Source organism: Megalops cyprinoides, chromosome 9 (genome assembly GCF_013368585.1).
Source record: "Megalops cyprinoides isolate fMegCyp1 chromosome 9, fMegCyp1.pri, whole genome shotgun sequence".
In the NCBI taxonomy this organism is placed as follows: domain Eukaryota; kingdom Metazoa; phylum Chordata; class Actinopteri; order Elopiformes; family Megalopidae; genus Megalops; species Megalops cyprinoides.
In genome coordinates, this window is record NC_050591.1 from 21,356,604 (window position 1) to 21,383,174 (window position 26,571).

General features: G+C 43.9%; 1 protein-coding gene across 2 annotated transcripts; it reads left to right on the forward strand.

Moving 5' to 3' along the window:
* Positions 1-1,254: 1,254 nt before the first annotated feature.
* dhx36 (DEAH (Asp-Glu-Ala-His) box polypeptide 36) lies at positions 1,255-26,551 on the forward strand. 2 transcript variants are annotated; one of them, XM_036537456.1, is made up of 26 exons: positions 1,255-1,801; positions 1,932-2,080; positions 2,430-2,619; positions 2,759-2,797; positions 5,205-5,375; positions 5,688-5,767; positions 7,837-7,911; positions 9,108-9,274; positions 9,382-9,463; positions 9,784-9,924; positions 10,176-10,281; positions 13,194-13,281; positions 14,834-14,889; positions 15,055-15,119; positions 15,580-15,723; positions 17,818-17,935; positions 19,260-19,358; positions 19,823-19,996; positions 20,243-20,329; positions 20,528-20,611; positions 20,918-21,017; positions 21,399-21,489; positions 22,508-22,628; positions 24,311-24,463; positions 24,858-25,020; positions 26,385-26,551. In XM_036537456.1, exons 1-26 carry the CDS (start codon positions 1,544-1,546, stop codon positions 26,486-26,488), a joined length of 3,105 nt encoding a protein of 1,034 aa, XP_036393349.1. In that variant the 5' UTR covers positions 1,255-1,543; the 3' UTR covers positions 26,489-26,551. The 2 variants fall into 2 exon arrangements, with proteins under 2 accessions (XP_036393349.1, XP_036393350.1); XM_036537457.1 differs by lacking the exon at positions 26,385-26,551 and having other exon boundaries at positions 1,256-1,801; positions 24,858-25,079.
* The last annotated feature ends 20 nt before the right edge of the window (positions 26,552-26,571 follow it).

Below are 26,571 nucleotides of genomic sequence, written 5' to 3' on the forward strand. Positions count from 1 at the left end.
ACACAGATAGAGATAACACAGATGCGGTTTTGATGCCCAAGAGTCATTTTGTGGACAATGAACATTGAAATCTCATATAAACATTCTGTTCACCTAGTGTAGTTGACAAATTCTGTGCTCAATTACTTATGTGAGAATGCATTGTGTACAATCACAAAATATACAATTACATGCAAAAATAACACACAAAAGTTGTGCAGAACCATACAAAATAATCTTTGATATTATACAACCCTCTCAGATGCAATTAGTATGAGTCATGAAACCTTTTTATGCTTTTTTTTCCATTTATGCAATGCTGTTTTGAAATCACCAGCTGTACTTTAGGCTTATCTCACCACATTTCTATAAGATTCTATAAGATAAGGGTTTCATCTGCCCTGCCACAGAGTATGGAGGGTCTAGCAATCACTCCCTTTCTTAATTAATTTCCCTTAAAAATGAAGATAGTTTGAATCTGCTTTATAACCTTGATAACCTGTTTGAAGTCCTTTGTTAAAGGTTTTTTGAAAATTCAAATATAATAACTGAAAGTAACTTTAACTAACTTTTGTGACCTTTGAAAAAAAAGATTTGTTTATCATTGTAATCCATGTTCACCCGTATAATGCATCTTTTCTCTAAAATAACTCTACAGTAACATATTGTATCTCTAATGGCATATTCACATATTTTGTATAAGATGCATATTAAATGACATGTTAATTCCGGAATCAACAGAACTTCCCTTCATACTGATGAAATGTTACCTTGTTTGAAGTCTTCTGAGATTTTTTTCCCAGTTGTTATACATAGCCTATAGGTGTCTGTTAAGGTTTACAAATTACCTTGCTACGTTGCTTGCTGTTGTTGATTTCATTACAGTATGTTCTCCAGTTTAATTATTGAATACTTAGACAGTCAAGCTGATATAGTTTCACACGTATGTTTCAATAACTAAGATACCCATCCATTTCAAAACGCCAAATATATGACGGATCTATTGCTCGACTTCCAAACAATTTAAAAGCTGATGAAATTCAGGCGTATCTTTTTTCAACGTACATGCAACGCATGCGATTATTATTGGGTTAGACAAGTCTGCCTCTGTCCACCAATCTTCGTAAAACGTGATGAGTGAACCTGAATCAAGCGCATAGGCGATGTCGTCATTTAAACGCGACATGCCGGATGTGTCGGCTTTATACATGGGATGCTTTGGGTAGCCTGAAAAGCTATTTTCCCCAAAATGCCTTCATTTAGTTTTGCTCGTAAGTATTAGGTCCTCAGTTGTTTATATGTGTGATATATTGAAAATATTGTGCTAGCTTGCTAACTTGCAGATTTTATGTTGCTGATTGGTTGGCTAGCTAGGTTAGTTCTCGAAAACCGATCAGCTAGCTACCTGGCTAGTTTTAGCTAGCTTCAAGTGCTGGGTTGTCTTGGTTAGACCACCTACCTCGAGTTCAGGGTGAGCTGGGCTGCATATAAATTGGATAAACAATTGCACAAATATTTGACGTTAGGAAAGGAAAGGAGCTTTCACGCGATTTTAGCGGACGGTATGAGTTATGGATATGGCAATAGGCGAGGCCGAAGAGGTGGTCGAGGATTTGGAAATGGAAACGATGAGAAGTGGGACAGAGGAGCTGGGTCAAGCGGTGGGGGATACCAGGGCAACTCGGGATGGGAATCACGAGAAGATCGGGGAAGCGGCGGTGGCTCACGGGGTCGGCACCCGGGCCACCTAAAAGGCAGAGAGATTGGCTTGTGGTACGCAAAGAGGGGAGGCATGAAGAGGAAAGAAGAAGAGAGAAAATCGGTGAGTATTGATCCGTCCCTGTTCTATTGGCAAATGGAGTGTGACAAAATGAAAAGCTAAAATGAGTACAGGTGGTGCGAGTCTGTTATAATGGATAGCTGACCACTGATTGATCATGTACTTTTTACAGAGAGCGGTAGTGCAGATGGACGAGTCTAGGGAGGAGCACATCACTAGGCTGTTGAACACAGTCCAGAGGGAATCTCACCATCCTGGCAGGGATGCGGACCCCTCCACATCCCAGAGCTGGCGCTCAGCACCTGACACAAGTGGACACAGGTGAGTGCACTGGACCTTCTTCAGCATCACATTCTTCCTAAGTCCATGTGGAGCAGCAGTATCTATATAATATCAAGATGGCAACTCATATAAAGGTTTGCGAAAACCCATGAAATGTTCTTTGACATACCAAGATGTAATAGCCAAGAGAATGTGTGCTGAGTAATGTACATGACGAGGCATTTTAACTGTTTGTACAGTAAGTTGTCTGTTTAACAGTTTACATATTTCTATGTTGTATCTCACAAAGGCAAATAGCTAATCAGCTTGTTGAATTATCCAAAGGGAAATTGTTTTTCATGCCTGCATTCACTGTAGTCTCATGCTTACAACTGCTTATGGGTTTCAGCTACTTTGATGGTGAAGAGCCTCCTCAAGAAGTTCCGAAAAAAACAACCCCAGTTGAATTTAAGGAGGGAGAGAAGGACAAAGACCTTGAGTATTTGTCCCAGGACATTGTCCGAGAGTCCAGTCTAGACCAGCAGCTGAAGAGAGATCTGCTTCAGAAACGAGATGACCCAAAGTACCTGGAGATGTTGGTGAGAAGCTGTTACAATTGTACAAGTGCAAGTATTATTACAGCACTGATGCTATTTCATGTCTTGAGGTCCTAAGAATCTTTATGTATGCAATCATTTTGACTGCACATATATTTCAATATTTCAATTTATTTTCCAGAAATTCCGGGAGAAGCTACCCTCGTACAGTATGAAAGAGGTAGGATAATGTTCTATAACAGCTGGCTATTTCCTGAATCAGTACATGTTAAGTAACTTGGCTGAGGGTACAGTGACAGATTCGACCTTGGGTTACAGACCTAGTTCCTTAAACACTTTGCACCTCTTGCTCCCAGCATTCCACCAGACATAACAAGTTACTGCCAGGCAGGTACTTAAGCCACTCTTCTGATGGGCATACAGCTCTGCTTCAATGCAACTTCTTGAGCAGGGGTAAAAGACTCAAACAAACAATGAATCACATTTATCAGTTCATTAGGAAGATAAGAAAACCCAAAGTTAGTATGCCCCCCCAGAAGGACTGGGCATGGACCCATCTCCATAGAGCCTCTCTCCATCCCATCAGCTCGACTTACCGCATGACACTGTGTGCAGGAACGGTGAAGCATATCCTAAACCCCTGCACTTTGTTAGACTTGTCCTGGGGACTACCCTTCCCCAGGCTTTCCAACTCATCTCAATCCACTGACATTCTTTGGATCAAAGCAGGAAAATGTAAGTTGTTTTGATTGTAGATCACATTCCATGTGAACAGTCTTCTGGCCTGAGACTGTACTGGTGCCCATGTAATGATATCTTTTAATAAAAGTTTAAGAAAATAAAACACATTGTAATAGGTTTTCATGACCAAATTTAACAACAGCACTCATGGATAACCATTAACCGTGCTTGGTTGTACTACAAAAATCAGCAGCCAGGGAAGCAGTTGTGCTAATGCAGCAGAAGTCTTAAAAGCAAATACTCAGTTTATCAGATTAAATTACTAAACTGAGCTGTAAATTACAAAAGATAATGTGACTCTTGATAGTGGGAATCCACCAAAATGTGCTGTGTTTACCTTTGTGTTTGTTAATCATTTCCTGCATTTTCAAGCTACTAGAAGTATTGGGTTACTTAACAGTTAAATTCACCCAGGCTGTTGTCATTTTAGGCATTTGAGCATTATTAATCCATGTTGCATTAATGTCTTTTTCCATTATTGATCAGATATGGCACCTGCCGTCTTCCTATAAGCTCTGAGCTTTCAAGCCTTTCCTATCACAAATGCTTATATCATGACCATAATTATTTAAAACAAATAGTTGTTATATATATTACATTGATTGTTTCATTGATGTCTTTATCAGAGTAGTGATACAGTTGTCTTGCTCACTCATTCAGCTGCAGCTGGACATTGTACATAGGTCAGATCAGTATATAAATCTATTTTGTTGAAAGGACATGAAAACCAAAGGTACCTCTTACTCATCACCAAATGCCCACCAAATGAGTGTCACTGACCCACTTTCACTTTCACAATTTTCCAGCCTTGGATAGATTATAGAATGTAGATTTGAATGTTGGGAGATGTCCGAACATAAGGTAAATCATTCTCTTCTTTTGAAACCCTGTAGAAAAATGGCTACAAGAGGAGCATGTAGTCATCGTTCTGCCACTGCACGGGTATAGCAGGGTTATTTAGAATAATGACCTCTTTTGTCTTGGTAAGGAGAAGTAGTTCTGGTATCTTTTAGGAAGACTATAAAGAGGCAAACAAGGTTTATGTGTTTTTAGTTTATAATCAGAATTCTGGACTAATATGCCAGTGGACAGACAGCACTTTAACCTGCCAGACATTAAGGCATTGCAGTAAACCTGATGTGATGGAGTAATGGCATATGCAGTTTATTCAGTAGCTTTAAGAGCTAGACTGAGCAGGGTTATTAGTGACAACTCGTCTAGTTGTCTCCTTCCCTTGAATTAACTAAGTCCAGTGTATGATTGTTCATACAAGTAGTTTCAATTGTTTTTTGGATAAAGTACATTGAATCAAGTGTAGATTGAAAGCACTTTTGGAAGAGTTTGTGTCCCCTTTTGACACACGTGCTAAAATTGCCAAAAAAAAGCCAAGGCTCTATCTGGATCAATTGTGTTTGAAGAGTTGAGTAGAGCCCTGATGGCCTATAGAGATTTAGAGAGAGATAGATTTCTGAAATGGAGAAAAATAGCCAGAGCTGAGAGATTTTCCCCAGAAATGGCCCATACTGCAGCAATTTTTCCTCTGTGATGGGTGCTGCATCTGTCCAACTAATATTATGTGATTTAAATCTTAGTTACAGGAAGTCTCAGTTACAGCAAGAGCATCAGTTTCACATAATCAAGATAATGGCCGCTGGGTTTAGAGGGTCATAGACTACATTAGAATAGACCTGCAAATGCTGTGACTCTTGAAGAAGTCCAATAAGTAAGCCTGCACCGCTTTACCCTTGCAAGAGCTCTTACCAGAGCTGAGCTCTTGAGAACTGAAGGGATCAGCCCACCGTTAGCATGACTGGAACTTAGCACATTGGAAGTAAAGATATTCGTATCTAACTTGTGCCTGTTTGGGGTGGTCTGTGTTTGATCAGGAGCTTGTCCAGCTAGTTCGAGGAAACCAGGTGCTTGTGGTGAGTGGGGAGACCGGATGTGGAAAGACTACCCAGGTGACCCAGTTCATTCTTGATGACTACATTGAGAGGGGCATGGGCTCCATCTGTAGAGTGGTCTGCACCCAACCACGGCGCATCAGTGCCATTTCTGTAAGTACACTTCCTGCGCTGCAGTCTCAATGGTTATTGAGACTTAGTATGCAGGGACAGTTGACTCTTGAATTGTGTTAAAGCAGATGATGTGGTTGTAATGTTGTTAAATCTTACAAATGTTTTTGACTTTTTAAGAACTTTCTAATATGTATAATCTGGTCAGGTGTGTTCTGATCTCTCTCTGGCATATGCTCACCTGTCCCAAGTGTGTCCTGATCTTTCAGCTGTATTCATGCCTGTGTCAGGTGTGCTCTGGCCTTTCTCAGGTGTTCTCAGCTATTTCAGATGCATTGTGTGTTATCTGTGTAGGTGGCAGAGAGGGTGTCTGCGGAGAGGGCGGAGACAGTGGGGGAGGGGAACTCTTGCGGGTACCAGATCCGTCTGCAGAGGTAAGAAGATTCAAACTGTCAGTCACCTCGTCAATAATCATTGCGATGGAGAGCTGGAGTACAGGACAATGCAGTGATTGTGTTTAAAAAAAAAAAAAGTCTAACATGAAAGCAATCCAGTGGCAACACTGCAGAGCACCCCTCTCCCTTCTCAAAAGTTGGGACTGTGCTTCTGTTTTTTTTGGATAGTGTTACACAGAAGAACGATCCCATTAGCCTGTGTCAGTCAAATCAAATTTGTATTTGATATAGTGCCTTTTTCAAAAGCATTGTCAGAGTGCAGTTGGTGGTGGAGTGTGCGGGTATGTAAAGTAAAGCAAAAGTAGAAAAAGTATGTGTGTTTTCATATTCAAATTTGAAATGGAAAATACATTTAAAACAATTATGCAAATTACCTTGAATCTAGATGGCAGTTGGGGGGGGGGATTCAATTCTTAGTTTTACCCAGTGAAACAGCTTGTTGTTTTCGAATCTGCTGCCTGAATTTGGATATGTTTTAAGTGGAGGTGAAGCACTCTGTGAGTGCAATTTTAAGCGAGGTTGGTGGAGCGTGCAGGCGCAGGGGCGTCTCACCAGGGATAATTGGGTCTGTTTTTTTGGCAGGGTGTTGGAGGAGAGGGTCTGGAGTAGACAGATGTACTCTCCACCTCACTGGCTCCCGCTTATTCTCCCTCCCTCCCTCATGCCACCCTGGGGCTGCTGCTCCCTCATTGGGATCTGCTGTAATTACCAGACGGTCTCGAGCATGACAAGGGCTTTGCGCAGACAGAGGAGCAGCTGGGCTTGAACAGAGCTGTGTTTGGGCCGCAGAGGCTAAGAGACCACATTTTACCTGCTTGTTTTTCCTCAGCACTTCAGCTGAACACAGCAGTCCTGGCAGCTCGCGTTGTTTCGGGAAAGGATGGTGCTCTTCGTGCTGTCAAATCATGGCTTGTTTGGTGTGTAATGAGATGGCTTCCACAACGCTGCTCCCTAGAGTTGGGGGGAGTTATTGCATCCAAACCGGTGCTGCAGTGGTGTAGCAGGGCAACACCTGCCACTCTGTCAATTGTGGAGGAAGCCTCTGTTGTCCCTTAGTGTTCTTCAACGGAAAAGCTTTGGCCAGCCTAGTTTTTCCCTGATCCTCATTAGTAATTTACAGATACAGCATATCTGAACAAGCTGAGGCTCACAAAGCCTTTTTGTGAGGTCCCTTGGGCAGGGAAGTAATATCCAGATTGCGCTGCAGCGAGCAAGGGGGGAAAAAAAACTACTGTTTCTGTTCCTGCAAATGGATGTTGTTATTGAAACCGATGTGAGGATGTTTTTCATTCAGGTCTCCTTGTGGCTGGTTGGGGGAGGGGGGGGGGGCACCATCAGGTCTCCACTGAGTCTCTACTGAGTCTTATTGTATTATTTATCAGCACATCGCTGTCTGAGTCACTCTTCTCCCGGGCCCAACAGGGTCACAGACACTCATCTGGAGACTGGAATGACACAGTTTGCTGGGGAGGGAGGAAGGGAGGAAGGAAAAGAAGGATGCGTCTGTGGTAGGAGAGGGGAGGAGAAGACAAGAGAGGAGACTGAGGAGAGTGAGGCTTAGGAGTGAGGGATGAGACTGAGGTTGGGGAGGGAGGGATTATTTTCATTCAGAAGAGACAGGGAGAGGTTAGCTGAGATGTTAACAGTATAGTGTTCAATGCCAGGGTGGTGCTGGAATGGTGCATATTCCGCTTGTCTTGTTCTGGCAGAACCCTTCATATTGTAGTTGGATACACTAATAGTTATTTTGATAATTGCTTTTGTTTTTGGTACCATCGGAACTTCTCCACTAAGGATTCTGTGGTAAATGGTACCTGTTGATTTCACCATAAATATGACTGTAGGACAGTTGATATTTACACATGGTTCATCTGTAGCGAGTGTCCAAAGTGACTACAATTCTGCAGTTAAAGGAAGAAAAATGGTTATTTGAAACGACCTGAATACGCAGTTTTACAGATGAGGCTTCTGTGTTTTTTTTTTTCTTTTTTTTTTTTGCTCTTACCTTCTCCCACCCAACTCTTCACTTGTCTGTTCTGTTTTCCCAGCCGGTTACCACGGAAACAAGGCTCCGTGCTGTATTGTACGACGGGTATTATCCTGCAGTGGCTCCGCTCAGATCCGTGAGTGTGCACCCGCCTCGCTCATCTCCATCCCCCCCCCCCTTCATTCTCTCGTGCTTTCTGTCTTTACCTTTCAGTCTTTTCTTCCCCGCTCCCAATTGAATGGGACCTATGTGTTGTATCAGCGTACAGCAGTATCACGGCGGCACAGCTGCACAAAGACACAAGGTCTTCTGAACGCTCATGTTTATGGAAAGCGAAGGGGCTGCTTACCGCTGATACTTGCATGTAAAGCTGACACAATACCTCCCTGTTGACAGACGTTGTATACAGAAAGGATTTGAAATATTTTTTTTCCTCTCACTTTACAACAGCTAAATAGTTCTCCTAGTCAGTCCTTTTATACCAGGAAGGCTGAGCAGAAGCATGATAATGGGAATGGACCCTGAGACTTCAAGCAGACATTGTTCTTGCTGTTATATCAGCGAGGCTCTTCCACTTCACACAGTCCCTGCTGAGCTCACTGAGGATGTAACACACACATAGATGCATCTGCCATAGGTCTGAAAAGACGGGATGAAAGGAGAACGCTAGAGAAACGTGAACGTTACATGCTCAGAAGTTGTTACACCCGAGAAACATGTTTCTGTCAGATTTTTTGTCAGTTGGAACTATTAAAATGTTTAGAGCCCTGTTCTGAGTTGACAAACGCAGATGCTGATTGACTTGTGCAAAAGGTGTGTCTGAATTATTTTAAATATTTCAACAGTGAAAATTGGTTAGGAATAACTCTTAAATGAGTTGAAGGTATGAAAAAAAAACATTGAATGAACTCTTCAAGCAGGATGTCTGGCCATTACTTTAAATAGGCATTTGGGCTGGCTGCATAGGGCATTGGGAGGATGCACAGAACTGGATTGTACTGATGGTGTACCCTGGTATCACTCTTGTAGTTGTTAATTTACCAAATTGTTTTGTTTTTGTAAATAAATAACTGGTCAGTCTATGTTGCAATAGCCACCTGTGGTAAACCAGTATGAAGTCTTATTGCCCTTACTCATCTGTCTCCAGTTTTCCAATTTGCACTGGACAAAGGCATACCACTCAGTGAATGAGTGGCAATGCTTACCCTGACAAATTAATTCACATTTAAAAATTGTTTCATTCTTTGAAATACACATCCACGTTGCTGAAGCCTGGTGCCGTCAGGTCTGACATGCAGTAACCTCTCTCACTGGACAATCTCTCCTGTTCAGCCACCTATCCAGCATCAGTCACCTGGTCCTGGATGAGATCCATGAGCGGAACCTGCAGTCGGATGTTCTTATCACCATTGTCAAAGACCTGACCCGGGTCCGGGATGACCTCAAGATAATCCTCATGAGTGCCACACTCAACGCTGAGAAGTTCTCCAAATATTTCGGTGAGAGCTTCGTGGGTGTGAGATGAGAAAAATCCTAGTCACACATACGGGGAAGTGAAAATAATGTGCTCTGACATGTTTTGACACATAGTGCTGTCCTTCCCCAGGCAACTGTCCCATGATCCACATCCCTGGCTTCACCTACCCAGTAAAGGAGTACCTGCTGGAGGATGTGGTGGAGATGCTTAGGTGAGGGCTAACCTATGTAGCTGCAACCTCTAGGTAGTGTGTAGAGGAGGCTACAGTCAAGTGAGTTCACCTGGTCAAATCTAGTCCTGCGCCGTTAGAGTGAATGAGACAGGGCTGTGTTATCGAGTGAGACCAACAACCAGCGGAACAATTGCACCATGGGAAAACATGGTGACCAGGCTTGTCAGTTGCCTTATGTTTGAATTGAATCGGCATACCGATAACGGCATTTAAAACCGAGGCAGCCGATTGTGGGGAGGTTTGCTTTCCGCAGAGCCGGCATTGGCAGTATTGAAAGTTCTTCTCCGCCCGGTTGGCAGGTACAGGCCACAGACCCAGGACCGCCGACCCCGCTGGAAGCGGCGCTTCATGCAGGGCCAGATGTCCCGGCCCGAGAAGGAGCAGAAGGAGGAGGAGTACCGGGAGAGCTGGCCTTGCTACGCTCGCACACTGCGGGACAGGTGAGACGAGGCGCGGGGGGGGGGCTCTGGACATTGGGAGCGGAGCGACACGGCTTTGAACTGACATTGGAAATGGCTGCACTCAGAGCCTTCACCTTAGTTCCGATGCGCAGCTAGAGGTTCCTGTCCCTGAATCACTCCATAAAGAAGTTCGACTTTACCCTTGGTTCTCAGTTGATCACACGGTGACTTATTCTGCACTTTATTTGACTTCCGTCCCTCTCCTTGTCATTGTTATTGTGTTCCCCCAGGTACTCAGACAGTACAATCGATGTCCTGGAGGTGATGGACGACGATGATAAGATTGACCTAGCACTGATAGTGGAGCTGATCCGATACATTGTATTGAACGAAGACGTGAGTTGTTTACGTGATTCTGAAGTCCATAGAGCCGAGGGCATAGCAACTATTAGAACTTCGACACTAGCAACCACTAATGCATCAGTGCCCTACTTTATTTAAGGAGTACAACAGAAGCAGTCAGGTTAAAACCTTGGACATGTGAAATGCAGCATGAATTGCAGAAAACCTCATTTTAACACTTATATTTTGAAACATGGTGTAAATCTTCAGATTCCTCTTGTGTAGTCAGTATTAGTTTACTTTGTTATTTACAGAGAAGACAGTAGAGGTACAGTGGAGTGAAGCCGTCCTGCAAATTAACACACAGGTTACGTAACTGTTAAGATGTATTTGGAATAATAACCCTTCCTATCTTAAAAATGGTCTCTTAAAGGTAATGTAATTTGGCTGCTTGTATCTCAGCTGTGGAAACATCAGTAGTGGTGTGGACTTGCAAATCCAAGTGTGCCTTTCAGTTTTTATCTATTCAGATTGGTTCCTGTGTTTCAAAGCAAAATGTAATATATCTCTTAGGAATGAAAATTAAACGGAAGTAAATTAGAAGGGCTTATTTATAGCTGTCATGGGTTTATAACTCATTGCCTGGTTGTTTCAAAAGATGCCACAGAGCAATGTATATCAAATTAAAAGGCAAGAAAATCACAGTTATTGGTGAGTTCCTAAAAGGTGCAGATCCAGTTTTTTTTTTCATTTTTCCATCATTAAAATGCTTCACTTTAACTAATCTCCAATTTCTTGGTTTCATTTTTCCCCCTGGAGCTCGTTCCCTCACTAAATAGGTCAGAGGCTTGGTGTGTTGTTTAAGAGAAAAGATATTTATATTTTCACCATTAATATTATTTTCACTTCACTGAATAGATGGATTTTTTTTCCCCAGCGTTAGTAGCAGCAGATTAGTTGGGACCTGAATTGCTCATTGATCCAAGTTTTAAACTGAAGCTATGCTTCATTGATTTAGGAGCCTTGTAAGGATTGCAGGTTGATGAGTGCTAAACTGCATCTGTGGAGGAGCCACCCTGTGTCCTTTCCCGTGCTTTTACCCTCTCCTCCCCTCTTCTCCTCCTTTCACTTGTCTCTTTCTCTCTTCTCCTCCCCCTCTCTTCCTCCCCATTTATCCCTTCCCCTCTCCTCCTCTGTCGTCTCCTCTTCTCCCCTCCTCCCTTTCTCCCATCCTCTCCTCCTCTATTTGGATCATTGCTGGCACTGGATAATCTGATTAAAGGCACTCAGGCCTGCATGTCTGACAGACTCCGTTTCCCACAAGCCTCCTGGTGGTTTGAGCTTGATCTGACATCACTCTGCACTTTCTGATGGAGGCGCAGCGCCCTGCTGTATTTGCGTACCGCTGTTATCGCCATCTCCTCTGAGGGCTGTTCATCTCGCTGACTTTATCTCGGGAACATGGCAGCCTTTCTGTCCACTGATACCTTTATACCCCTCTGGCTCTGTGTTAAAGAGCCAGGTTCCAGTATGAATAGCTAGATTATCGTGATACCATCATGTTTTTTCTCAGAACCTTAGGCCTCTCACCTTGTTACATTTACATTTACATTTATTTATTTAGCAGACGCTTTTATCCAAAGCGTCAGTAAAAGATTTTACTTTACAGTCTTCGCATAGACTGCATTATTTATGTCAGTAGTAGATGTCCTCATCTTGGCATGGGGCAATGAAACTGCCTGTGTTTTTAAATAACTCTTGATATATGGAGCTGGAGTTTTACTGGAACTGCTAAAGGAAGCAGTGCACATGAGATGTCACTGCCATGCTGTGACCAGATATTACATCTGATTTTAATTGCCACTTACCTCGCTGTCCCCTCCTTGCTGCCAGGGGGGGTGGGGGGCGTCGAGGTGACGTACTTTCTGCGTCACTTATGCCACCTTGAAAGTCTCAGCAGTGGAAAGCTGAGATTAATTACCATTAATTAACCATAAGGTTTGGGAATACCAAGCGCGCTCTGTCTGTCAGGCTGGTTTCACAAGCGAGAGGAATCTGGGTCATGAATCCTCCTGAAACGACCACGCTCACACACCAGCAGCATCGCCAACCCCCCCACTTCACCCCATCTGTCTTTTGAAATGAAAACAACTTTAAGGTTACAATGCCTTTGATCGTCCTGGATGGTCTCGGTGGTCTTTGGGGCGGGAGTGAGAGGCGGTGAGAGAGGGGACAGGGCTTGGAGCATGCTGCTGCAGCAGGCCTGTGAAGGGGTTCCGTTCCCTGTGGCAGACGTACCGAAAATAGCACTCTGTGGCTGCTGGAGCGAACATAACACGCCGTTCTCCTGAATCCATTTGTCGTCCTCTTACAAGACTCAGCTTGACCTTTTTTCCAAGTTAAATATTTCTGTTGTTTTTTTCCTTTCGCTAATTATGTCAAAAGCGTCCTCTTCAGTGAATCTCGGTGTCACATTTGACACAATAGTCAGAAAGTGCTGCAATCTGCAGTCATTTTTTGTGCACTTAACTTTAAAAAAAATAATAAAAAAAAAAACATCAATTTTCCCAGGCAGCCTAGAACAAAAAAAAAAAAAAAAACTGAATCCATTTTGAAATGAGTGTATGCACATTTTAGAAGGTGTGTGTGTGTGGGAGAGAGAGGTTGATGCTGTCGACATAAGTGTTCATGTGCATGTTCTTGTCTCTGGCATTTTTATTTTTTGCATGTGCATGTATTTGTTATTGATTGCCCGGTAATGCGTGTGTGTGTATGTGTGTGCGCTTGAATGAGTTGATGGTCCTCATTTTAGTGTGTGTTATTAATAGGCTTCTCATTAATATGTGTGTGTATGTGTGTATGTGTGTATGTGTGCCTGTGTGCCTGTGTGCCTGTGTGTGTGGGGTGTTGATAGATCTGCCAGTGGTGTGGCTGAGTGTGTGATTGATGGTATGGTGTTGTTTCAGGAAGGGGCCATCCTTGTCTTCTTGCCTGGCTGGGACAACATCAGTGGCCTGAATGACCTCCTTATGGCTCAGCAGATGTTCAAGTCAGGTAACCACACCTCTGTAATTACAGCACACACCTCCATCCCAACACCATACGCCTGTTCAAGGATAGCCTTGCTTGCCTGAAGTGAGTCTCTGACTTCAGATTTGGTGATCTCCCCCACTAACAATGCAATAATGAGGTTCAGTAATTGACAGGTCAGAAAGAGTCTAATGATGTCTTAACCCCTTCAGCATGGTGGGCTGGATTCTGTTGGGTCAACAGACTGCCAGCACCTCAAAAGCATGATTCTCACACTGGACTATGCTTGTTGAATTTCTGTACAAATTCCTGCTTTATTGTTCACTATATTTTATGTATTACTTCATCCTTGTCATTGTTATTTGCCCTAATATATGAAAAAGCCAAATGCAGAAAAGCAGAGTTATAATTTATTTCATAGCAATATCCCACATCTACAGTGCACATCACTGGCTTCAATCACCCTTATTTTATTGGATATCTTGGTCATTTTCAAAAGAAAATTTTTGTTTGTCAGAGAGCATTTTACATCAAGGAAAAAGAAAAGAAATTATAAGCAGAAGATCAGCTAGTCATTTGTTGATCAAGGCAGCATGTAGTAGTTCAGGTCTGTGTATTGTATGACAGTATCAAAGGTGAAATTGAAACGGTGATCTAGACATTTAAAAAGTCTGAAAGAACAGTGATGCTAAACCCAATCTCAGAGCCACTACAAAGCAAGTAAAAGGAAACAGTAACAAACAGCTTCCCTTCAGCAAGGGAAGGAGGACAAAACCTTAGAATGAACCAGACAAAGTAGGAGAGCTGTCCCCCTCGGCCTGTTTGTTTTTAAGGAGATGGCGTCTGTGAAAGCTGTTACAATCACATTTATTAGGGCATCTTTGAGGGGGGGGGTTGCTCTGTGTAAATAGACAGGGATAGACAACAGGGATAGAAAGTAGCATTATAAATTAAGGATGATTTCAGTCAGGGTCAGCATCTGCTGGGGTGTAAGGTAGCATCTGCAGTGCATTGGTTGCCATGGAAGGGTGGATCCTGGGAAGGAGGGATGAGGAGTATGCCCAGTAGCCCTGATCGGTCTCCTGGATACAGAGGAAGGTGGCCAGAGGAAAGGAAGGCAGGGGTTCTCGTTCTCAGTCGGAGAGTGGGTTTAGGGGTCATGTGATAGTCTTCATATGTCCAGAACAGTGGTGCAGGGTAGTGATGCTCGTGGATATATTAAAGAATGATGCCAACAGAAAATCAAAAGGGGAAATAAGAATATGACGTTATCAGTTTGGAGTCTTTACTGTTTGATTTTAGTTCTCAGCTGCATGTAACTAGGCATCTTTAAGCTGGGTTATAGGAGTACGGGGTTATGCCTACTTGTAATATTAATGCCTATACACCTTATCACCTACCTAGAAGAGGACAGCTTTGCTTTATGAGTGTCCCTTGTCTTGTCACCAGCCATCAGCTTCAGTGCCCCTCGTGAGCTCAAACTTCATTTCCTCTATCCAGTATAGTTAAGTAGCTCAGTGTCAAAAAAGTCTTGGTAATGCCTATCTTTGAGGACCTTCTGACATTTGTCTTTCAGAAAACTTTGTCATCATTCCATTGCACTCCTTGATGCCCACTGTCAGTCAGACCCAGGTAAGCTCCTCATTTGCTCTCTGAATATGCCCTTTTTAAACATGCCAGCAGTAAGCTTTCTTGCGTCTCAATAGTTAGAGTGTGAGCTGCACTTCAGATTTTGCCTGTGATTAGAAAACGCCATATGGTGGCTCTGAATAATTTTCCCTTCCCCTGTCCTCTCAGGTGTTTAAAAAGCCGCCTCCAGGTGTGCGCAAGATCGTGATCGCCACCAACATTGCCGAGACCAGGTTTGTCGACGTGTCTTTCTCGAGAGCGTCTGCTCGTTTCGCTTCATGTCTCACTCCGGCTCCTGCCAGGAATCTAAAACAGGAGCTGTCACACAGATTCGGGGGGCTTAAACAGACTCATCGGATTGGTTAATTATCATACTGTCACCAGCCCTGTAACCATCGCTGTCATCACTCCAGATTTAACAAGCCGCTATGACACACAGGCTGCTAATTAATTCACAACAATACCGTAGCACTTAAAGAGGCATGGCCAATCTAAAAAAAAAAAAAAAAACTGTGTTTAATTTTAGAAGCAAAACTTTTCCTTTTAGAAAGAATTTGAGATCTGTTTTTGAGTTGCTGTGTTCTCTAACGTGTCTCTGTGAAACTGAAGGAAGCATGGGTTGTCTGATGTTTATCTCTGCTTCTGTCTCTTGCTGTTTCTCTCTGTCTCTACCTTGTTCTCTCTGTCCCCCAGCATCACCATTGATGATGTGGTGTATGTTATCGATGGGGGGAAAATTAAAGAGACACACTTTGACACTCAGAACAACATCAGCACCATGACGGCGGAGTGGGTCAGCCTGGCCAATGCCAAGCAGAGGAGGGGTCGGGCTGGCAGGTATGTCTTCCTGTAACAAGCTCACACTGACCCAGTCAGCCTATCCCAATATCATTCACACCATCCCTTTCTGTCTCCCTCTGTATGTCAGTAATTGTCAATCTCGTTCACTCCTCTGTATTGATTTCATTCTCCCTGTGCCTCCTCTCTCTCCTCTCTGTTATTGCATTCTTTTTTCTCTCTTGCTTGCTGCCCTCCTAAATGCCACCTTTTCATGTTTATCTCTCTCTCTCTCTCTCTCTCTCTCTCTCTCTAAAGTTTGAATGCATTGAAAATACAGACACTCATTGTCAGAATCTAAAATGGGTCCCTAGCAGGTTTGTGCTGGGTCTTGATAAGATGGAAAAAAATGGCCATCGGTAATCTTTTATGCACAAGTATTGTGTATAATTAAAATATTGAACACACAATTAATTCTTCCTTTATAATGCAATTAATTCATCATGTGGTAACCCTTTCTTTAAAGCCTTCATAAAAATAACATGATGGTTTGAAAAACATCTTTAAAATAGATTTTAAATGCAATTCTTGTTTGGTTATTTATTTAGGGTTGTTTTATTATATATTTGTTCGCTATACTTGCTGTATGCACTTCTGTAAGTCGCTTTGGATAAAAGCGTCTGCTAAATAAATAAATGTAAATGTAAATGTTTACGTTTGCAGTCTGTGGTGGCTGGTAAACGTTTTCGGGGTCCTGGGGTGAAAAAGTAGATTAGCATAAAAGTTGGGCTCTTAAAGCAGAAACACTTTCTCGCTGAATCCTTGCGGTTGTAAGCATTCTGGGCGAGCTGTGTGTGTCTATGATTGATGCTGTGTGTGTTTGTCTGTTTGTGCGGAGTCTGCCATGGCCATCCTGAGGGGCAGGGCCGGAGGTGGGAACGGGCACAGGGTGAGATTGATGGTGGTGATTCGGACCTTGTGAGTGAGAGTTGGCTGGGACATGAGTCCCTGCAGCAGGGTGCAGGGGGTGGTGAAAGGATGGTGGTGGGCTTGGCCTTTGGTCTCCGCATCGTAAATAAATAGTCATGAACACAGCCTCCTGTGCACATGGGACGGGCGCTAATGAACCAGCCGCCCCTGTGATAGGTGGTTTGCATCATTGCCATGGTAATACAGATGTCTTTGAATTGGGTATGCAGATGTTCATTGGTGCAGTGTGTAAGGTGCCTGCGTTTTGGGGCGGGTGCCGGGGGTGGAAGGTAGCAGGAATCTGCTGACCAAAACGCAGCTGTTGCTGTAGCTCTTCTCTCTCTCACCCTCCAGCAGGAACAGACAAGACCTCAGATTCGCCGTCTCCCTGCCCCTCTGTCCCCCCATTCAGTCTGCACCCAGCTGCAATTAGCACCAACCGCAGCTAATGGGAGCCCGTGCATTAGCACACCCTGAAAGAGGTGGCTGAAATGGAGAGGCGCTGAATGTCCACAAATTACCGTCTGTCCCCAGTCAGTCCATTATCTCAGTGCCATTCAGCTAATCGCTAATCGCCCTGCCCATAGAGGCGTAAATGCTCCGTTATCTGCGTCAGCCCAGTTTACCGTGCTTTGGTGTAGGTCTGTTTGCAAGGCATAGATCTCTTGGTAATGTGTGTGTGTGTGTGTATGTGTGTGTGTGTTTGTATGTGTATGTGTATGTGTGCATATGATGACTGCCTTTTCCCCAAGAGGGAACTGTTTGTCTCCACTGACCTACTGGTAACTGCTGTGCAGTGTGTGTCTGTGTTGACTACTCATCCCTGCGTAATAGATATGCTCTGTCTGTGTTCTGGCCTCCCACCCACAATGAAGAGTGTACTTTGGATGCTTGTTTGTGCGCGCGTGTATTCGTTAATTGCCCACTTAACTGCGTGAGAGATTCACAAACTGCTGCTCGTGACTCTGATTGTACCCAAACAGACAAAATGGATTATACAGAGCGTTAATTACTCTATATAATTGCACTGTCACTCTCCCCGTCTGCACTGAGATCTATGACTGAGGTCTGACAGCAAACAGTTCCTGCATCGTGGTATTTCTCATATTTGTTGCCTCATTAAGGTATTTGGTGTGTGTGTGGAGTGCCCATCGCTAACAAAGTGTGAAATGTGTGTGTCTGCAGGGTGTCGCCTGGAAAGTGCTACCATCTGTACAATGGACTTCGCGCCAGTCTGCTGGACGCCTACCAGCTGCCAGAGATCATGCGCACGCCACTGGAGGAGCTGTGCCTACAGATCAAGGTGTGCGGCTGGCAGGGTCTGTGGAGGGCAAAGGCTCCAGGTGGTAGGAGAGTGGGTGGCTATGCTGAGGCAACAGGCATCAGAACAAGAAGGTGATGCTGAGACCTGCCTGTCATTTACAGTGCTGTCATGCCAACGAACTGATCCAGGGGATAGGGAATGAGTTCTCTTGTGAGTTTGTCAAACTGCAGCCTCCTCATGGGCAGGCTAATGAATTATGCTGAGCGTTAATGACTCTATCTTGGCCGTGTAATCGCAGTGCCAGTCATCATTCTGTGCTGGGGCCTGTGACAGAGGTTTGACAGCAGCATTCCTCAATTGTAAATATTGTCGCAGTGAGGTATGCGGTGAGGTAGAGACTGCTTCTGACCTGCTCTGGTGGAGCAGAATGTGTTGCTGTCTTAAGTGACATTACTGACTGGTTGTTAGGGGCTGGGACAAATATATTGATACTTTGCATTTTTTTCAATCAGTTCAATGATCAAAATAAAATAAACATTTTTTTCTTTATTCATATTTGTGCATAGCTGGATGGAAGCCTCCATGCAAAAAAAATAATCTGGCCCTTTTAAGAACACAGTGTATCGTCTTTTTAATGCTGTGTGAAGTTTTCTATTATCTTTGAAATGATGGACTAATTACAGCTAGAAATAAACCCTTCTCATTTACTTAAGTGATACTTCATTGTTCGAGAACGGCATACTCTTACCATTTTTAACAAACTGATCAAGAGAGATGAGTCAAACGCCTCATTAGGATAAGAAGATCCATGCCATTAAATAATAGGTCCTCTCAATTCCTTAAGAGGCTGTGATAAATGCAGATAAAGTATATTCCCTTAATGAATCCCTAGCATGTTACCAAAAGGTTTCATATTCTGAAGTTGCTTGACAGCTAGATATCTTTAGCTGCACATGCACAGTTGGCTATCTTGCTTATACACACGTATGAAGTTAAGGTAATAAACTCAAATTCAGTACTTAATTACAGTTTAGTCTTTTAACGGTAGTTAACTTTCAGATCTTGCATTTCTTGTCAGCAGTTTGCAAGGAAGCAGTTTAGATCTATATATCTTGTACAAGATGATATATAGAGTTCAGCTTGTTGCAGTATGCACAGAATAAAATAAATACATGGGATTGATATTCGTTTAAAATGCAAAAGTGATGAATCAGTGCATTTATGCATAACCGTTCATCAAATCAGTAATGGTTAGAAAGCTGTCCTAATTACCATTCCTGTCTTGCTGCTGTGGGTGTAATGAAGAAGGTCTGTGAGTGCAGTATCCACCAATGTGCGCTGTCTGTCTTTGTTTTCTGTGAAGATCCTCAAGCTGGGGCGCATTGCCTCATTCCTGAGCAAGGCCATGGACCCCCCCTCAGAGCAGGCTGTTCAACTGGCCATCACACACCTCATGGACCTGGTGAGAGGGGATTGGTGTGGTGGAAAGGGGAGGGGCCTTTTGGGGAAAAGCAGGGATTATACAGACAGACAGATATGCTAGAAAGGGGAGACACTGTGAGGTTATGGGTATGTCTTAAATGGAAAGGGTGTATGGGAAAGGGGTTGGATTTAGTGGGGGTGGAGGGGGGAGACATTTATACGGGAGAGGAAAATGAAGGCTTCAGAGGGTAAAGAGAAGGTGGGTGAGGAAAAGAGCTTTGAGAGAGATGTTTATTTGTAGATAGGTCCTTATACCCAAGGTTAGTACGTGACTGAGCTGTGCTATGTGTAAAAATTCAATGTTAAAATGACCTGCTAGTGCTTTTTTTGTTTCCATTAGAGGGTGTTTGGTTAACGGTGTTCCTCGTTGGCATGTAGACGTTTGATCTCTGCTGTGCTGCTATATTATGGGGTTGGAATGTCAGCGGTGTTGCTTGTGGTCAGAACGCTCTGGACCGAGACGAGGAGCTGACGCCCCTGGGATTCCACCTCGCCCGGCTGCCGGTGGAGCCCCACATTGGGAAGATGATACTGTTTGGAGCACTGCTGAGCTGCCTCGACCCTGTTCTGACTATCGCAGCTAGCCTGAGCTTCAAAGACCCCTTCTTCATACCACTGGTACTCACTCAAACACACACACACCACATACTCGCAAACACTGACATACCCACTCACAAACACAGACACCCATCCAAACCCACATAGACAGAAACTTGAAAGCCAGCATGATTTTCAAAGACCCCTCCCTTCATACCCCTGATGCTGACATGCGTACACAGATAACCACACACACATGGACTGACGCACACGCAAATGGAAGTTCTCTCATGTGAAGTGTTCTGTGTCTTCTTTTTTTCTCCTCAGGGTAAAGAGAAGCTTGCAGACATGAGGAGAAAATCTTTGTCCAAAAACTCCAAGAGTGATCACCTGACCATTGTCAATGCCTTCTGGGTATGCTCATTTTGGCTAGAGAAGAGCATATAGGGGATCATGCAGCCATCCTTCATTTACACAGCTGTGTAATTTTTCTCCTCAGGACACCCTGTGCTAGAACGTCTTTTTTAACGCTTAGTTGAAGTTCAGATTATTGAAATGAGGCTTGTGTGCTATCTACCATTTTTATCACATCTTAAAATATTGACCTGTCAGGGCTGGGAGGATGCCAAGCGGCGGGGACACAAATTTGAGAGGGACTACTGCTGGGACAACTTTCTGTCAGCTAACACACTGCAGGTGAGTCACTGCCCAACCAGCCTGTCCTTCGCTGTCATGCTTGTGAATTTAGAGGTAAAACACCCAATAAGCTCTCTTCCTGAATATATAGAGCATACAGGTCATCAGCTAGTTAATTACAAAATGGAAGCGTTAGAAACCCGAAGATGCAGTTGCTGGCCTTGCAGAAGGACAGATGCTCGTCTTCGCTGTTGATCAAGGAAGTGATGAATAAAACTCAGATGGCACAGTATGGTGTTAGGTCTCTGTGACTTCAGTACATAGGACAGTCATGTCATGTGACCATCTGTCCTGTCACTTTCACAGATGTTGCACAACATGAAGGGCCAGTTTGCCGAGCACCTGCTGGGTGCTGGCTTTGTCAGCAGCAAGAACCCCAAAGACCCCAGCTCCAACATCAACTCTGGTAAGAGGGCACCCTGTCCTGTCATCATTTAGTCTGTGTGTTTGCTCACTTTTACAGTACCTGTCAAGCTGCTTGTGTGTGTGTGTGTGTGTGTGTGTGTGTGTGTGTGTATGTGTGTGTGTGTGTGTGGTTTTTCAGGATGTGTGTATATTTCTGTGTGTACCAGTCAGTATGTCTCTCTCTGCAGATATGCACATACCTCTGATGTACATGATGTCTGTCTGTCTCCATGTCTGTCTCTGCCCATGTCTGTCTCTGTCTCTTTGTTCTCGTGTCTGCCCATCTGTCACTCTGTGGCCATCAGTTCATTGTTCGTTTAGCTGTATCTCACCCCCTGCACACAGGTGGTTGTCGTCTTTATCTCTCTCTGCATCTCCACAGAGAATGAGAAGCTCATCAAAGCGGTCATTGTGGCCGGTCTGTACCCCAAAGTAGCGAAGATCCGCCCCAGCTTCAGTAAGAAGAGGCCCATGTGAGTCTGCACAGTGCCCCAGTGACATCCCCCCCATGCAGGGCCAGCTGTCACCTCGGATACAGTAGAGGTTTCTGGTGGGATTGATGGAAGCAAATGATCCCTGCCTTAAGCTCAGAGTCTGTAATTCAGCTTCTTTCTGGCCATTTGGACTGGGACTTTGGCAGTTTGCAAAGCATCATTTAAGGGTATTACTCTTGAAAAAGACTCACTCGGACCGTCTGAAAGGGAAAAGCAAATGGAAAAAAGTCCTGTGAACACATTTTACTGAGTGCACATTATAACCCTTGCTTTTAACACTTCCACTGAGATTCACGGTGCATTACTGGTTAGCCTGGTGGCCAAATCCTACATTTCAGAATTACGTGAGTTGGCTTTTCATTTACAAAACAGTAAATACAGATGAAATATTTTAAAACTCTGGGCGGCATGATGGATTCTTTGGACATGTGAAAAAGAACCAAAGATGAGTTCATTTTAATTTCTCTTCTGAAAACATACACCAAACCATGTAAAAACGGTAAGCTCTTTCTGTGAGTCCAGCTGTGTTTGTTGGCTCCTGCTGAGATGGGCTGGTAGACACTGACCGAGTGTGAAGGAGGCTGCGGTGTGACTTAGTGGGGAACTGGCTTCGGGCTCCATTACTGAGGCCTCTGCAGCAGTACCATAGAGCAGAGAAGAATATCCAGTAGCTTGAATAGATATAGGGGCAGCAGTGTAGCATAGTGGTAAGGAACATGACTCATAACTGAAAGGTTGCTGGTTCAATTCCCCACTGGATCACTGCTGTTGTACCCTTGGGCAAGGTACTTAACCCAGAATTACCTCAGTAAATATCCAGCTGTATAAATACGTAACATGAAAAAAAAAAAAAAAATTGTAACCTATGTAACTTTGACTAAGAGCATAATGTAATGTTATGTACAAATGTAAGCAGGGAGTTGCCGTGGACACTGTCAGTTAATGAATTCCTTATCCTGATGTGAAATGCTTTTGACATTTTTTTTTTTCACTCCAGGGTGAAGGTTTACACAAAGGCAGATGGGAAGGTGAACATCCATCCTAAATCGGTGAACGCCGAGGAGACGGAGTTTCACTACACCTGGCTGATCTACCACCTGAAAATGAAGACCAGCAGCGTGAGTTCTGCATTCGCACCCCTCCCTCCCGCTGTGGATCCGCGCCGTCCGCTGCCTTTAATATGCAGCTTGTGTATCCCAGCCCATCACGGAGTGCACCTGAGCCCGTAAACAACCATATCGGCTGTCTTAAAAAGCCCTCATAAATCGCAGATGTGCAGAAAGCTGTTTGCATGGCTTAATTTCTGGTTGTTTCTGAGCCCTGTGTGGGTCACATTTCAGAATGCCTCAGGTGGAAACGCCGCAGAGTCTCTGCGCTGTTTTATTCTGTGCTCATCTAATGGCAGACAGGTGGCTTCATCGAGGGAGCTGTCATATTTGCTTTGCTTTACCATGGTTGAGCATTTATTACCGCATTCCAAGCAGGGCAGATATATGGTATGACTGGCTTGGCTACAGGCAAGGCAGAAAGTGGTTTATAAGTGGTTCATTAGTGATTTCATTTCTAATTAATGTGCTACGAATAGCTTCTGCTTCTGTCTGGCTCTTAGAGCAGGGCTTTCGGTTAAATATCTAATTCGGGGGAAACTTTAGTGTTCCATTGCGACAAGGTTTTCGGCCCGTCTCTCTGGATGTGAAAGTGGCTCAGATCTGTCTGTGATCTGTTTCATGGCCATCGGAGAAGTGAATCTTGTCAGAAAAAGGAAAAGAGGAGTTGTTTTTGTGCTGAGGTGAGAAACTGTGAAATGCTGCTCAGCGGTGTCTGTGGAAGCCGGCGGCGATCTGAGAGGTCAGGGTCAGGGAGCTGAATCGCCACACACACACACACACACGCACACACACGCCGTTGGGTCTTTATTATTCGGTGTTCATTCACCATGCTGACACGTTCATGGTGTCCATGCTTTTCTTTTTTTTTTCTCCCCCCTCTATCATTCTGTCTCCTAAGCAGTTGAGGTCAGATACCTTGCTCTGGGGCATAGCAGCTGTCTTCTAAACAGGACTTGAACCTGAGACCCTCTTGTCACTATTTCATGCTCTTCAGTGCTGCCCTGTTGGTCCAACCCTCTAGGCATGTGCACACAGATTAGAGGGGTGTGTGTGTGTGTGTGTATGTGAGAGAGGGAGGGGGAGAGAGTGAGTTTGTGATGTTTCTACCAGCCTTCTCCATGTTGCCTCATTATCTGAGGCACTGATTTGTTCGTAGCTTCCAAAGGCCACGTTTTTGTTCTCGTTCTCCAGCTCTCTGTATTGCCGAGAGGCTGCCTGACAGGGGCTCTGCCATGTCTGTTGGGAAGGGGAGACAGGCTGCAGGCTCCGTTTGAAAGAGGCGTTCACACTTCAGAAAAGATGGGATGAGAAATGTGTTCACTTCACACGTTAGCAGAACCAAGTCGGCCACGTCAGGCCAGATGGGACATTGGCAGCGTGATGACTGATGGTTCGCACAGAAAATCAGCAGCTACGTTTAAGCTGAAACAGGACATATTCCACACGATTCACTTGTGAGTGATGAGCCCATTGTGGAGATGGCAGCTCGGAGAGTAGCTTTAATTGACTGAGGGACAGTCGTGTCGTGGTTTGTACGTGTCATTAGAGTCAGCTGTGGTGTATCTCACGTTGTTACACATTGGATAGTGTCACTATGTTGAGTCTCACTTGAGTCTCAATGGAGGTTTTTACTGCTGTCTGTAAGAGCCACTCGAGGAAGCATGCTTCACCTAAACGCCTCTGACCTCCAGATCTTCCTGTACGACTGCACCGAGGTATCACCTTTCTCGTTGCTCTTCTTCGGTGGAGACATCTCCATCCAGAAGGACCAAGACCAGGAAACCATTGCCGTCGATGAGTGGATCGTCTTTCAGTCCCCTGCCCGCATCGCCCACCTTGTTAAGGTTCATTCTCGCACATCCAAAATGCACTGTTAAGCTTAACAAGCTACACAAGTCACCCTGGATAGCGTCTGCTAAGGAAATTAATGAAGGGGTAATGTAATGTTAGCGACTTCACCGGCTCAGTGTGGCACTGTCACTGTGGAACCAAGCTTGTAACTGAAGGCTGCAAACCCTAAATGACTTTAGTAAATGTCCAGCAGTAAGGATATGTAAAATAAATAGCTGTTTTTTCTGAATGGGTGAGAGCATCTTGGTAAGTTATATAATGAAGTCCTCAGGAATGACATTAGGAAAACCCATCTCTTACTGAGGCTTGGCACAATTTCCCCAGCTTTTGATTTTAAAAGAGGTGGGTAAAATGCTTCATTTAATCTTTTATTTACTTCTGTTTCAGAATCTGAAAAAGGAGCTTGACTCCCTCCTTGAGGAGAAGATTAAAAACCCACAGCCTGTTGATTGGAGCGATACGAAGTCCAAGGACTGTGCAGTCATCTCGGCCATCATTGACCTCATCACAACTCAGGAGAGCAACGCTAGCAGAGGTGCTGCCCCTAGAGGTGGGGAGAGTTATTACGACTAGCTGTACCAGCTTTGGCATGTAGTGTCTGTTCCAAAGGATCCTGTGTTTACTTTTGAGAAGCTGAAAACCAGACCACGTTGGAGTGAGACCCAACCACAGCCCAGACTTGACAAATTATTCTCTGGAGAGCCATAACATTCTCCAACATTGTTCAGTTTTTTTTTTTCTTTATTTAAAAAATGGAACATTTGAGAATTGTTTTATGTGAATGGATATGTCAAAAAATGAAATGTATCTTTTTACTTGCATCTCTTTAGATTGTAAGATTAATGCAAAATACAGACATGAAAGTGTTACACCTCATTGGATGTTATATTCCGTTGTCAGACGTTTTGCATAGCTTTTTATGCAGCTGTTGTACTATAGTCTTCGTTGACCCAGTGTAAAAGCTGTGAGTATTCATTACTGATGTTTTCATGTTTAAACGGCAACAATGCAGGAAAGACTGATGAATTCATTTGAGAGGGCACAAACACACAATGACATTGCTTTTCATTGTAAAATAGAATGTGGCACCGTTGTGCCTCTCCTCCCCCACCCATGCAAAAACTAAAGCTGACTTAAAACAGTCTCTAACCCAGTCTTTCATTTTAGTCGTACTGCAGACAGAACAAATGCCATTCGGCTGAATGACATTGCTTTCAGTGATCATTTCCATATTAAACATAGTGGTATTCTTAACATTCCTGTAAGCGTGGACTTGTGCTAAAGAATTTTCAGGTTTTACTAATACCGCATATTTGTGCACTCTCTTGCATTATGTTAGGTATATGAATATGTGTGAATCTCACTGCGGGGTGCTATTTATCTCAGGTCTTTACCTGGTGATACTGAGGAACGTCATTAAAGCCCACATAGGAAATAAAGCTAAGGTGTATCTCGTGATGCACATTATGTTTAGAGCTCAGCAGAGCTGAACACAGCTTCGTTGTGTAGTTGCAGCTTTCTCTCATACCACGTAAAATGAGTGATTAGAGCCAGAAATAAACTCTATTGTTTGACTTGTATCAGACTTTTCAGGCAGTGTGCACCAACGCACTGGAAGCGGCATTTGCATCAGTTTTCGTGTGCAGGAACGGCCGATGTATCAGACAGAAGTGCATTAAGTATGAAAAACGCCCCCGGCCACGGCTAACGCTATCTCATTCTGACTGTGCTAATCCAGCATGGTTCACCTGCCTTGAATCCAAAAGAAAACAGTCTCATGCAAATGTGGCTTAGAATGACTAAGGCAATTCAGTAGAATTTGACAGAACAAATACAGGTCTTACGAATGAAGCTGAACTAGTATTTGTCTACAGCTCAAACATACAAATCACAAATACCTATGTTTTGTGACAGCAAGGGGACCCAGAAAGCAATATCGGAGAGGCCGTCCTGAAGAAAGACGAGGCTATCTTTCTCCAAAAGTCAAAAAATCCAAGATGGCACAGATACAAGACTGATCCTGAGTTTTCATATTTTCAAGTGTGGATATGTCAGAACATAATCAGACTAGATGTGCTGTAAAGAGCACACACAATTTTGT